The 12,540-nt window shown below is 36.1% G+C and overlaps 3 protein-coding genes across 3 annotated transcripts; 2 read left to right on the forward strand and 1 right to left on the reverse strand.

The window, feature by feature from the left end:
• On the forward strand, positions 5,578 to 6,190 carry LOC18792687 (uncharacterized protein At1g05835). Its single transcript, XM_007226082.2, has 2 exons — positions 5,578 to 5,655; positions 5,810 to 6,190. Exons 1-2 carry the CDS (start codon positions 5,595 to 5,597, stop codon positions 6,121 to 6,123), a joined length of 375 nt encoding a protein of 124 aa, XP_007226144.1. The 5' UTR covers positions 5,578 to 5,594; the 3' UTR covers positions 6,124 to 6,190.
• LOC18792492 lies at positions 8,540 to 9,136 on the forward strand. The gene is made up of 2 exons (XM_007224451.1): positions 8,540 to 8,597; positions 8,823 to 9,136. Exons 1-2 carry the CDS (start codon positions 8,540 to 8,542, stop codon positions 9,134 to 9,136), a joined length of 372 nt encoding a protein of 123 aa, XP_007224513.1.
• LOC109949213 (prostatic spermine-binding protein-like) lies at positions 9,844 to 12,158 on the reverse strand. The gene is made up of 3 exons (XM_020564215.1): positions 11,876 to 12,158; positions 10,525 to 10,583; positions 9,844 to 10,439 (listed from the first exon to the last, which is right to left on the reverse strand). The coding sequence occupies exons 1-3, from the start codon at positions 11,999 to 12,001 to the stop codon at positions 10,064 to 10,066; spliced, it is 561 nt and encodes a 186-aa protein (XP_020419804.1). The 5' UTR covers positions 12,002 to 12,158; the 3' UTR covers positions 9,844 to 10,063.

Below are 12,540 nucleotides of genomic sequence, written 5' to 3' on the forward strand. Positions count from 1 at the left end.
CCCTAGGAGTTAAGATGGTGAGCAAAAAATATACCCCATGTAACCCTTCCATCAAACATCAAGGTCAGGCAAGAAAAAGGAAAGAACATTTTGGTGTTTGTCTCCAAACTAATGGCAACTATTGTGAGGTTTCTCTGATTGGTTTTCTTTTGCAGTCTCATTGTAGGAGGTAAAGTTTCACCTTTATATATTTGTCACTATTCCTTATCGGTCTTGCTCATAGCATGACCTAATAATTGGTAGTGTCTTGTGTAGTTTATGCATTAAGTTGTTGTTTAATCATAATCGTGTGGGTTCTTTTAGATTAATATAACATTTAGTTGATAATTAAGATTGGTCTCACCTAGTAGAAATGGACTTAGTCAAGTTGACTAGAACGGATGTATTCCCAATTATGCACCCGAGTTCGAATCCTCCTCTCTAAACCCTAAACCATATTGATGAAACTTAGTAACGTGTGTCTTGTCAATAATGGCGAACCTATCGATACTCATGCTAATTTTAGTTTCACCTATGCTTGGGATAATTCGTTTCCTTTTAAGCCAGTCCACTCTCATGTTGGCTGTTCTTCAAGGAAAATTATTGTTTGAAATTTTGGATTTGGATGATTTAGTATCCCTTATAATGAATAAGAAGAGCTCAATTTTGTGATACAAGTGAGTAATATTCTCTTTTTTAAACATGTTATAGTATCAGATTATTAATTTGCATTCACGTATTCAAACTTAAAACTTGTTTCAATATCAGAAAGAGAATATCAATCTTGACACTATAACATATATATATAAATAAATAAAAACCAATTTATATATGTTTGAATATCAATCTGCATTCATGTATGCTTGGCATTGAGTTGCATATCATTGGCCTTATGTTCGAATTCTCATAGCATCTTGATAGTGTGTGTGAGAGAAAAACTCCCATTTCTAACTTAACTAACATGATATTGTCCAACCAATGATGAACAATGTAGATAATAAATTTTGTTTTCATGAACAAGGGGGGATAAACCCCACAAACAGAAATGTAGATAATTATTTTAATTTCTCTATGTGGAAATCACAATAACACATGGTATCATGTATTAATCATGCTTTTGGAAGTTTTTCTCATCTCTCCTTTTAATGCAATTTTAGAAGCCATTTCTAAATTTCAGTATCTTAAAGGTATTTTCAAAAAGAAAATAAAAATCCTAACCCAAATCCTGAAACAAACCCCCAAAAAAGAAAATAAAAATCCTAATCAGATTGTGCATTGATGTTTTTTTTAAGAGAACCTCAACAGTACGAGGATTTTATATTAATTATCAATGGAAAAATGAGAGGGACTTGGCTCCTTACTCCAATTACAAACATTATAAATCAAAGTGTCTAAGGATTCAAACTAACAAGTCTATGCACCATTATGATGTTTACAAGTCCTTGTACATTGATTTGAATTTTTTTTTTCTTTCAACATTCTGGTAGTTGAATTTTGTATTTTGTGATCAAATAATGGCAGCAACTGCAATGAAATTCCTCTGCGCGGGTTTCCTAAAATTTACGTCTACATTTATCATTATCCCTCGCATTGAAATGTTGCTCAGATTTTTTTTTATTTTAAACGTAAACATATTGATTAGTATTATTGCACATTTTAATTTGTATCTTTATTATTTTTCTCTTACATATTAATGCAGGTAATTGTGAAAACTGTTTCTAGTTAAATGTTAAAATTGAAAACAAGGGTTAAAAACATGCTCCATGGGTAAAAATTAGGACTAAACTGAAAATCAAATTTCCATGGATTAAAAATGGTTTTTTATTTTTATTTTTTTATGATAAGCGATAGAATATTATTGATGTAAAAAAGGTAATACAAGAAGTTTGAACTCGTATCAAGGGCAAAAGAAATTCCTCGGTCACGAATTACAATCTTCGTACAATATGTCAGAAATAAAATCAGGAGGTTCCTCGAACCAGTATAAAGAACCCCCAATATGCAAGGCAAAACGGGCTAAACGATGAGCCACACCATTAGCAGTACGACGAATATGGGTAAAACCTTCCCCAGTGATCTGTGTCAGCAAGCTCTTGGTATCCTCCACCACAGGTCCTATGACGGACCTATCTATGGAGTGATTTCGAAGTGCTGTAACGATCTGGAGAGCATCACTTTTAAAGACAACATTTTGATAACCCCTTTCCATCGCTAATATTGTACCTGTTCTTGCAGCCAAGGCCTCTACTTGTGACGCAGAGAAAACATTAGTCAATTTAGTTGCACAACCCGCCACAAATTTGCCCGTGGAGTCTCTCATGCTAAAATATGAAAACTATGAGAGAATATTTGTTTGTGGGAATTTTCTGTGTATTCTTCTCCTTGTAGGAGGTTATATTTATAATACAACGAAACCTGAATGGGCAAGTAAATAATAAATTCCTAAATCTATTTGCAGTAGGAAATCAGGAATTAAAGTAAATCAATTACAATTATAATAGGAATTCTTGGTGTGTAAGGAAAGTAAGTCAATATCCACAAGTCACGCCAACACTCCCCCTCAGTTGGTGCATAGATGTCGCCAATGCCCAACTGATCTAGTGAATTGTGGAATGCTTTACTGGAAATCGCATTTGTCAAAATATCCGCCAATTGATCCTCGGATTTCACAAAATGCGCAATCTGGTCCATGTGTCGGGGTCGTTAGTCGAGAAGTCATAATCTGTGCAGCGGAAGATGCATAGGATACAGTTGAGTAGGAATTGGGATCGGAATATGAGCCTGAGTCAAGGCCGGAGTCAGAGTTGAAATCGGGATCAGGGTCTGAATCAGAGCCAAATTCGAGGTTGGGGTCATCATCGGAGTGGGGGTCGGGGTCGTCTTCGGAGTTGGGGTCGGGGTCGGGGTCGAGGTCATCTTCGGAGTCGGGGTCGGGGTCGTCTTCGGAGTCGGGGTCGGGGTCGGGGTCGTTGTCGTCATAGTCGGAGTCGGGGTCGGGGTCATCAAAAGAGGATCCTGATTCTGGATTAGGTTCGGGGTAAAAGTCTGCATCTGTAGGAGCGGAGCCATCTGGGCACTCAACTCAACGATGGTTGGTGGGGAATGAGAGAATGAGTCGGTGGTGCTACCTCTATGAGGGTTGAAAAAATCATCAACCCCCATAACACTAAATAAAATAATCTCTATTACAATAGGACAAAATATAATTGGTAAGTAACCAAAATTCTAATGAAATAAGGACTCGCCAACACTCCCCCTCAAGTTGGGCAAAGATATTTCGCAGGCCCAACTTGACAAGCGAGTCACATGACACCATACTTGAGAAACACCAATTGTAGAGAAGATCTTTTAGTCAACCACGAGTGAAACAAGTGACAAACTAAAACAAAGTTCACAGCGGAAACACAAGAGCAAACCCTAAAAAAATAGGGCACATAGCAAAACACAGAAACCCTGTGAGCACGGGTGTAGATAAGGCAGAACACAGAAACCCTGTGAGCACGGTAGTAGATAAGGCAGAACACAGAAACCCTGTGAGCACAACAATTGATAAGGCAGAACACAGAAACCCTGTGAGCACGACAATAGGTAAGGCAGAACACAGAAACCCCATGAGCACGGCAGTGGCAACAATAAATTCTTCCATATAAACTTTAGTTAATTCACTCAGACACAACTTCTCTTCAATCTTCCTCTCCCCTTAAAGAGAAGGGGTCGTCGGAGTCAAGAAATAAGCAACATCTTCATGGAAATATGTCAAGGTAATTGGGATAGGTCAATAAACATATCCCTTTCACTCCCCCTCCCCCCCCTCTCAAGGGGGGAGAAGAGCACTTAAATTTCAAGAAGAACACAAGCACAGGTCCCTAGATCGAACCAGGCTCTGATACCATGCTAAAATATGAAAACTATGAGAGAATATTTGTTTGTGGGAATTTTCTGTGTATTCTTCTCCTTGTAGGAGGTTATATTTATAATACAACGAAACCTGAATGGGCAAGTAAATAATAAATTCCTAAATCTATTTGCAGTAGGAAATCAGGAATTAAAGTAAATCAATTACAATTATAATAGGAATTCTTGGTGTGTAAGGAAAGTAAGTCAATATCCACAAGTCACGCCAACATCTCACAACCACACCAACGCCACCCTCCGTGGTCCCTGGCTTCCAAGCACCATCCACATTTATTTTAAGACTGTTCTCATGTGGTGGTTGCCACATTTTTTGTTTTATTTGACCTTGCCTACTTTGAGACCCCAAGCAATTACTAACCCGCAAAAAATCTTGTAGCCTCAGAGATGCATGCAAGCTGACTTGTTCAGGCCGACTTTTCTTATTATTCCATAGCAATCCATTACGTGCTTCCCAAATTGCCCAACCCACCATGAGAAAAGTTGCAAAGTCTTGAGAGCTTAGTTGCTCTGCACAGCGAAATACCCAATCCTTGGGTGAATGAGCACCATTGTTCCACCTGCTACTACTTAATGTCGAACTACGCCAAGCACAGATTGCAAACGGGCAGTCACGAAGGATATGAATTGAAGATTCGACTGGGCCCTCACATAACATACATTCCTCATCTAGAGACACCTTTTTTCGTGCCAAATTTGCTTTCGTAGGTAATATTCCAGAGATAACACGCCACCAGAAAGTCTTGACTCTAGCTGGCACAATAGCTTTCCAAAGTAGAGACCAATTCCTAGCGACTGCATCTGAATTTGAGGAGGATGCCCTGCCAGTAGAGGAATGCAACGATCTGGCTACGTGGTAGGCACTCTTAACTGTGAACATACCTTTTTTATCATAATGCCACACTAACATATCGGGTGTCAGACGCAGACTTAGCGGGATAGAGCGAATGAGCATCACTTCTTCAGGAAAGAAAACATTTTGCAGCAGTGAGGCATTCCATTCCCTTGAGTCGCCATGAATTAAGTCTGATACTTTTGTGATAGCACTGTGCTCAGGCCTGGGAGAGAAGATCCGAAAGCTATTGGGTTGTGGCAACCACCTTAAGTACAAATTGGGATACCAAAGGGTCTAGCTGAGCGGAAAATGGTCTTTATTTAAAGACCAATATGATCAACTTCATGACACTTTAATAGTATCCGTGTATAAGAAAGCCTCTCTCCTCCCTTCTACTTAAATAAATAAAAAATCCGACAAAAAAAATACAAAATGGGATCTTAATGGTCAACTATCATTTAATAAAGGTCTTTAATTTTTTTATTGTATAGAAACTAGAAAATAAGGGTATTTTTTGCTCTGGCATGAAAGTAAACGAGTATCAAATTAAAAATAATTATTTATTATTTATTATTTATTTAATCGGAGCCTGCGCCTCAAGCGGGTATAGGAAAACTTAATTCTATTCTCTCACTTATTATGGTAAATTCTTATCATAGTTCTTATGGAGAAACTCTTCAAATGCACCGCCACAAAAATAGTATTATATTTTTTTATGGGTCTTGATTTGGTTTAAGCTAATAATATAAAATAATTGTAATATTTCTTACCATGTTAATATTTTGTTATTATATATATATGTGTGTGTGTGAGGTTGACTTACCAGACCACATAATTTGGCAAAAGTGAGAGGCAGCAACTAGGTGCAATGGCAAGTACCAGTCTCAACCTATTTTCAGCTATTCTCCTGCTCATCCTTCTTAGCAAAGGTAAGAAACAATGAAGTATTTTTTCTTCCGGCGATTTTAGCACTCTCAGTTTAACATCTAACGCTCCAAACTGAATATTTTATAATATTTGTACGCTTAAACTTTTGTGGTTTATAATTTCTTATTATCATTTATCAATCTATTTTTATCACAGGCATGAGCCAAAAGTGCTCTACAAATGACCTGCAAATTAGCCAAGACAAAACTGGGGTTTTGGTGCAAGCAAAGCCAGAATTTGAGGTGAAGGTTCTGAATGCATGCCCATGTCTTCAAGGGAATGTGAAATTAGGCTGCGATGGATTTCAAACAACTGAAGAAGTCAACCCTTTGTCATTGCTCAAATCTGGGAATGAGTGTCTCCTCAACAATGGCTCATCTCTTATACCATTTTCTCAGATTAGTTTCAAATATGCTTGGGACACACAATTCTCATTCAAGCCAGTTTCCTCTGAGATCAACTGTAATTGATTGAGGAGAGAGAATTTGTGCTTTGATTTTTTGTTCCGCATACTTAGGTCAATTTATTATTTATAGATCAAGAAGGAAAAAAAAAATGTATTGTTGGTCCGTTGAACATTTGGGTTATACGATTCTTTCCCAACTCATAATTTTGTTTTGAGATTGATTCCAAAATAATTACAATAAATAGAAAATTAAATATTAATCCAAAAGCTCAAGCATTCATTAGGCAAATCCATGTGTTTTTTTTAGACAAAAATCCACGTGTTCTTTAGGATCAATTTAGGCCCATTTTTTAGGTTTATATCAAAAAAATTATTAATGACCATGCGGATAAGCCAGTCAGTTTTTTTAGAACTCAACTACACAACGCTGAAATTTTAAAGAACAAAAAGAGACCTTTAAATCTAGAAAAAATGAAAGACCTCTCAAGAGTTTCCGAAGATGAAGGAACCAACTTGCTTCATGGTGATGCGCAAGCAAATAAGAGTCCTGAGGAGAATAGAAAAAAGAAGGAGAAAAAAAAAAAGAATTTGCTTGAATTAATAATTAAAGGGTATTTTAGGACTAATGATGGGTGAAAAAATAGGATTTTGTATTTTTAAATTTATATGGTGGGTGGAGAAATATGATGGGGTGGAAATAGTAGCACTCTTTTTCTATTATTCTCAAATTTATTTCTTTGTAATTGATTGAGTAATAAATCATGAGTGCTGCTATTTCCACCCACTTTCCTATTTTCCCACCTTTCTTATCTTCAAAAATTTATAAACAAATTTACCCCTTTATAAAATGACTTCTAAGGACTTAGGGAAAAACTTCAAACCTAAAATAAAAACTCAATTTCATAAGAATTAAAAAAAAAAAAATTCCATAATTAAACAAAGAAACGCCAAACTGTAGCTCTTTTTTTCATATTCATCATGGCTTTCCCATATGATTAACAGTTCTTGGCAATCCCTAATGTTCAATCCTGCAAATATGGACACCTGGGTTCCCACATGTACTTATTATTGTAGCAAGTTATTTTGATTTTGCATCATTTAAACTTATAATCAAATTCAAATTAAACGAACCCAGCCCCTAAAAAAAATATTCTACAGTTAAATGGACACCAAAAAAAAAAAACTTTACAGTGACAAAACAGACAAGAAAAATCAATCTACAAGGGATCAAAAGAATAAAGCACAAAGAAAATATAACTCCCCAATATTGAGGGGGGTAGACGCTTGTAGAGAAAGGAAGAAGAACAAATAAGAGGAAGAAAGGCATTAAACTTGGCGCTTATTTAGGATTTTTTTAATTTTTTAATTTACGTTTTTTTAGGAAATATATATTTGTATGTTTTAATTATGAGAAAACCCAAACTACAGAGAATTTAATTGAATTAATAATTAAATAGCAATTTAGGAATAATGGTAAATAGAAAGATAAGATTGTGTTTTTCAATTTTACATGATGAGTGGGAAGATAACATAAATAAAAAAATAGGACATGAATTGAAAATAGCAGCACTCAAATCATGCAAATTGAAAATAGGATATGATTTTCTTCCTTCAAAACAACCTTGGTCTTAGAGCTTGCGGCAAATTGTGGGTCTTCTTCTACCAATTGGGTTCATTTTCTTATTGAATTAGATTTAGAGCCTAAAGGTCCATCTCCTCATTGATCATAAATTGTTGTTTACCAGTATGCTTGTGAATGGTTGATGAAATTAACAAGTCAACTTGTTGATACAAGCAGCACAGGGGCAAAGAGAAGTCACATGAATGCTCTTAATTACTTGAATTATAAATTGTAAATTTAGAATATTAATCTCTTTTTATGTGGAGCATTGTTGTACTACAGACCATTTAGCTAATTAATAAAATAACTGACTTTTAATATACAAATATTAAAACATTTGGGGCCCGTTGTTAAAGGGCCAAGGCCCATGGCCGGCCTTGGTTATAAATGGTTACCAAATTAATTACTATTCAAGGACTTAGAAGGATTAATTATCATAAAATTAGTGAAAAATAATGTCCTATAAAAATAAGGAATTATTATTTACACTCAAAAAACAATTCCATGCACTACTTTCTTATAAAAATAAATTGCAAATAAAAGAGTGAATTATAAAAAAAATAAAAAAAAATTTGGAGTGACAATGAAAATATATTATGGTCAACTAAAATAAATAAATATGTTACATGCTCTGTTTTTGGTTGCATAACAAAACACCCCCAAAAAAAAAACAATGTATCTCTTTAAGGTGTTGACCACCATATTTATGTCATTAGAACAAAGCAAATATTGAAAGATGTAATTTCAGAGCGGATTTATGGCGTTACCAAAGTCATCTGTTAGAATTCATAATCCAGTGAATATAAATAAGAACATAATCCACCACCTAAGTATCTCATCACTGAAATATTTCTTAACAATGGAAGCCATTGCCAAGTCCTTCGTTCTGGTTCTTCTTTTGAGTCTCGTTAGCAAAGGTAAAAGTAGTAATGTAGTGTTTTTATCTATTGATTTACTTCGGCATCCGAAGTGCATCTCAAATTATCTAAATTTGAGACAACTCCTCTATAATAAAATTCTTGCATATGCACCGTAAATTTAAGACAACTTCTCTATAGTAAAATTCTTCCATGCAACGAGTGTATATAAAGACGGTTTTTCTTATAGCAAGGTTTCACATATTTCCTTCATCAAAATTGCAGGGTTTTGTGCTTGCACTTTGAACAACATTAACATTGGCACCACCAGAAGTGGGAGAGAGATAGGAGGCAAGCCAGAATGGAATGTGGTTGTGACCAACAACTGCGCATGTGCTCAAACGTCCATAGTTTTGAGCTGCAAAGGGTTCCAGACTACAGAGCCTGTTGATCCAGCAATCCTGAAAAAGCAAGGTAACGTGTGCCGCCTCATCATGGGCAATCTCTTGGATGCTGGTGCTTCTGTGAAATTCTCCTATGCTTGGGATCCTCCTTTCCTTCTATTGCCTAGCTCCTCTGTTATTAGTGGTGGCTGTTAATGAGAGGAGGCTAGAAAAAAGTTTGAAGCTTTTGAAAAAAGTGATTTGAATTCAACTCGGGATTTTCGTTTCTAATCTAATGTAACAAAATCAGATATTTACATGCTGCAATAATATGTAATAATGCCCAGTTATTTACATTATTTACAAGCTCCCAGTTTGACTGTATAATGACAATATTTTTGGATTATGCCCCCTTCATATTATAAAAAATAGGAAATTGTGTAACATATTGACAGACACCCGACGCAAATTTGACTTAATCTAGCCAACATTTTTGTTTAGAGAATCCATCTATCGTGTTATGGGATCCGAATCCTCTTCTAGGATCTAATTGGCTTTAATTCTAAGCATGCCACATCAGTTAAGTTTCATTCGAAGGCTAAAAACGTGACCCATCCACGTATTTTCTCTTCACTCTTCTATGCATTAGCTGCAGAAAACACAATATGACGTTGTGCCTACATTTGAGGAGACAAACACAAGTTTTCAAACGGGAGAAGAGCTGCTTTTGAGAGAAAAATGTCCAGTTCTTTGCAGCTAAAATGGTGAAGAAGACTGAAGGGAACAGATGCACTGTCACTTTTTTAGATTTTTGATGAGTTTTAATAAAAACTAGAGGAAACCCAAGAAGATCGGAATCCCATGTTACATATTTGACCATCTACCAACACAATCAGATAGAGCTTTGTGATTTAGCAGCCAAATGTTTAAAGTATCCCATAAATTGGCATTGTCATTTCCATCCGCAGAGAGAGAGATATATATATTAAAGGTGTAGAACTAAGAATTTTGATAGCTTAGAGAACAAGTACAGTGAACATTTCTACCATATGTGGACATGCCACCTAAATTACTCAACTCCTACAAACCCAAATTCCCGGTAACCAGAAAAGGCAGCAAAGTTAAAAGAAACAATGAAAAACTTCATTTCCTCCTCTTAGCAGGTGGCTGAGGTATCTCTTCCTCCTCATCTTCCTCATCCTCTTCATCGTCCTCAGTGTCTTCCTCCCCATCATCACCGTCATCATCATCGTCGTCATCGTCATCATCATCATCATCATCACCATCCTCCTCGCTCACACCATCACCATTGGCCTCAGGCTCGTCTTCTGGATTTGCTTTACCCTCATTCTCTTCCCCAGAGGCATCATCCGCATCACCTCCATCATCATCCTGGTCATCACCAGCAGCAGCATCATCATCATCATCGTCGTCGTCGTCGTCGTCGTCCTCAGTTTCACTTGCATCTTTGTTCTCTGGACCAGGTTTTTCCACTGCAAAAAGCTCAGTGATAGGAAATCTGCAGACAAAAAAATTGGCTTCACTGACTTCCCCATCAAAGAAAGACAACATTAAATGACGAAAAAAGAAGTCACAACACTAACCCTGTGAGTTCCTCAGGTTCTTTGGGAAAAACAGTGGTTGTGTTAGGAATAGATCCCATCTGGAAAACCATAACTCATGGTGAACGAAGATAAAAGGAAGAATTAAGTATTTTGCTTAACAAGTATGTAGAAAAAGTTAAAGGCAGAGGCTAAAAGAGCAACAAGGTGAAACTAGTATAAAATCATGTAGCTGCATGATAACTCAGGCCACACGAACACAGAGGGTCAGAAAAAGTTTAGCTTGAATGGTCACTAAGCTTCATTTACTCAGTCTTAAAAGGGGAACTTTTTATCAATTGTTGGAACTATAATCAATGACTACTTCATTTTCAGCAAAGAGATGGAGAATGCCTCCAGCCAATAACAAGAATTTTCATATTTCAATCCACAACAGCATGAAAAACGAAGCAAACTTAAATGTTCCAGCAACAAAAATCAAACTAAAAAAATAAAAAAAACATCACCCTCTCATTTGCCTAATTCTTCAACTTCTCTTTGGTATGAGCCTACCTAAACAACACTCTGTCTCATCCAGAGGACATATTTCAAAGTAAAAGTGATAATGAGAACAAGCAGTTACTTAGCATATCAATTCTATCACAGATAATCCGAGATAATCAAGGGGTATGCATCGATCAGGCCATCATATAATTCAACCCACAAAATAAAATTTATTCTGTCATATTTCCAGGTAAGAATGATTCAAAATTTGACAAGGTTTGCTCCACAGGCAATTCAAAGTCAAACTCTATACAAAGGGCATATTTAAATTTAAAAAGCATATCCTCTCCCAATCTCCTCTTCTTTCAAGTTTATATAGCCTGCCTATTTACTTTGGGGGGAAAAAACCTTTTTTTTTTTTTTTACTTTGGTACTAAGCCAGTTCAAGTTTGAATCAGCAGGAAAATTTTCAGCAAATTATAAATACAGTAATTAAGACCCCACACCATCAAAGCTCTTATAAAGATATGACAAAAAACTAAGATTTGGGAAAGATATATCTAAAAATTGAAAACAAAAAAGCATCTCATAAAATTCTTATAGTCCTAAATAGAGTAAAAACTATGAAAAGCTTAGGGAGTGAAAGAATCATCGCAAACATAAAAGCAAAAAAAAACCCCAAAAATCCAGACAAAGCCTAAGCCACATATGGAAGAAAACCAAGTTCTTTAAGTACAAAATAACAAAAAAAAACAAAACCCCAAATACTCAGAGAAACCCCAATGCACTAGACCAAACAAAACCAAGTAAAAGCATAAAATTGAGAACTTACAACCAGGAAAAAAATATTAAAAACATTTTAGAAAAACATGTTGATGCAAAATTAATTATAAAGTAAGAGAGCACATACCATCCAGAAGGACAAAGCAATAGACTTGGCAGCAGCAATGGCTGCCTCAGCTACCATAGCCTGCACTACAGAGGAGAGAAAACCATCCAAAACGAGGCTGTTGGAGCAGAGGCTCTGCATCTCCATTCCCAAAAATATTATTTTTACAAAGAGTAAACCCTAATTGAGAGAGAATTTAGAGAGAGAATTTAAAGAGAGAAAATATAGGGTTTTGGGAAATTGAGGGCTTAAGCTAGGGTTTTGAGGATATTGTAATTGGGGGAGAGACGCTAGCCACTAGGACCTGGTTCTGGAAAGAGTAACACAAAAGATATAGTCACAGCAGGTAAGTATCACAGGACAAATTTGGGCCGTCAGATCTGTAGAAAAAGACAAGACGATGCTTGTGAAATCCGATCTAACAGCGATGGTTTAACTGTCGTTGTTTCGTCAAGGAAGAGCTGTCAGGCTAAGGCTAGCTTTCATTGACTTGTCGGTTTTACATTTGGGCTTTGTATTTTGGGTTAATTACGTTTTTAGCCCCTGCAATCTGCGTAGATTTTAAGTTAGGTCCCCAGAGTTTCAACTTAGCAAGTATCCTGTCCTTTACCAGTTTCGGACCAGCTTTGAAATTTAAAATTCAGTCAAATGAATTGGAAAATTAGGCCTCCTTTTTTTTAGATATC

Source organism: Prunus persica, chromosome G1, assembly GCF_000346465.2.
Source record: "Prunus persica cultivar Lovell chromosome G1, Prunus_persica_NCBIv2, whole genome shotgun sequence".
NCBI lineage: Eukaryota > Viridiplantae > Streptophyta > Magnoliopsida > Rosales > Rosaceae > Prunus > Prunus persica.

Excerpts from the sequence above, each read along its gene's own strand:
- LOC18792687 (XM_007226082.2), top strand. The coding sequence starts at position 5,595 with ATGGCAAGTACCAGTCTCAACCTATTTTCAGCTATTCTCCTGCTCATC. Across the intron at positions 5,656-5,809 it reads GCTCATCCTTCTTAGCAAAG|GCATGAGCCAAAAGTGCTCT; the intron begins GTAAGAAACAAT and ends TTTTTATCACAG.
- LOC18792492 (XM_007224451.1), top strand. The coding sequence starts at position 8,540 with ATGGAAGCCATTGCCAAGTCCTTCGTTCTGGTTCTTCTTTTGAGTCTC. Across the intron at positions 8,598-8,822 it reads TTTGAGTCTCGTTAGCAAAG|GGTTTTGTGCTTGCACTTTG; the intron begins GTAAAAGTAGTA and ends TCAAAATTGCAG.
- LOC109949213 (XM_020564215.1), bottom strand. The coding sequence starts at position 12,001 with ATGGAGATGCAGAGCCTCTGCTCCAACAGCCTCGTTTTGGATGGTTTT. Across the intron at positions 10,584-11,875 it reads TTGCTTTGTCCTTCTGGATG|ATGGGATCTATTCCTAACAC; the intron begins GTATGTGCTCTC and ends ATGGTTTTCCAG. Across the intron at positions 10,440-10,524 it reads GAACCTGAGGAACTCACAGG|ATTTCCTATCACTGAGCTTT; the intron begins GTTAGTGTTGTG and ends TTTTGTCTGCAG.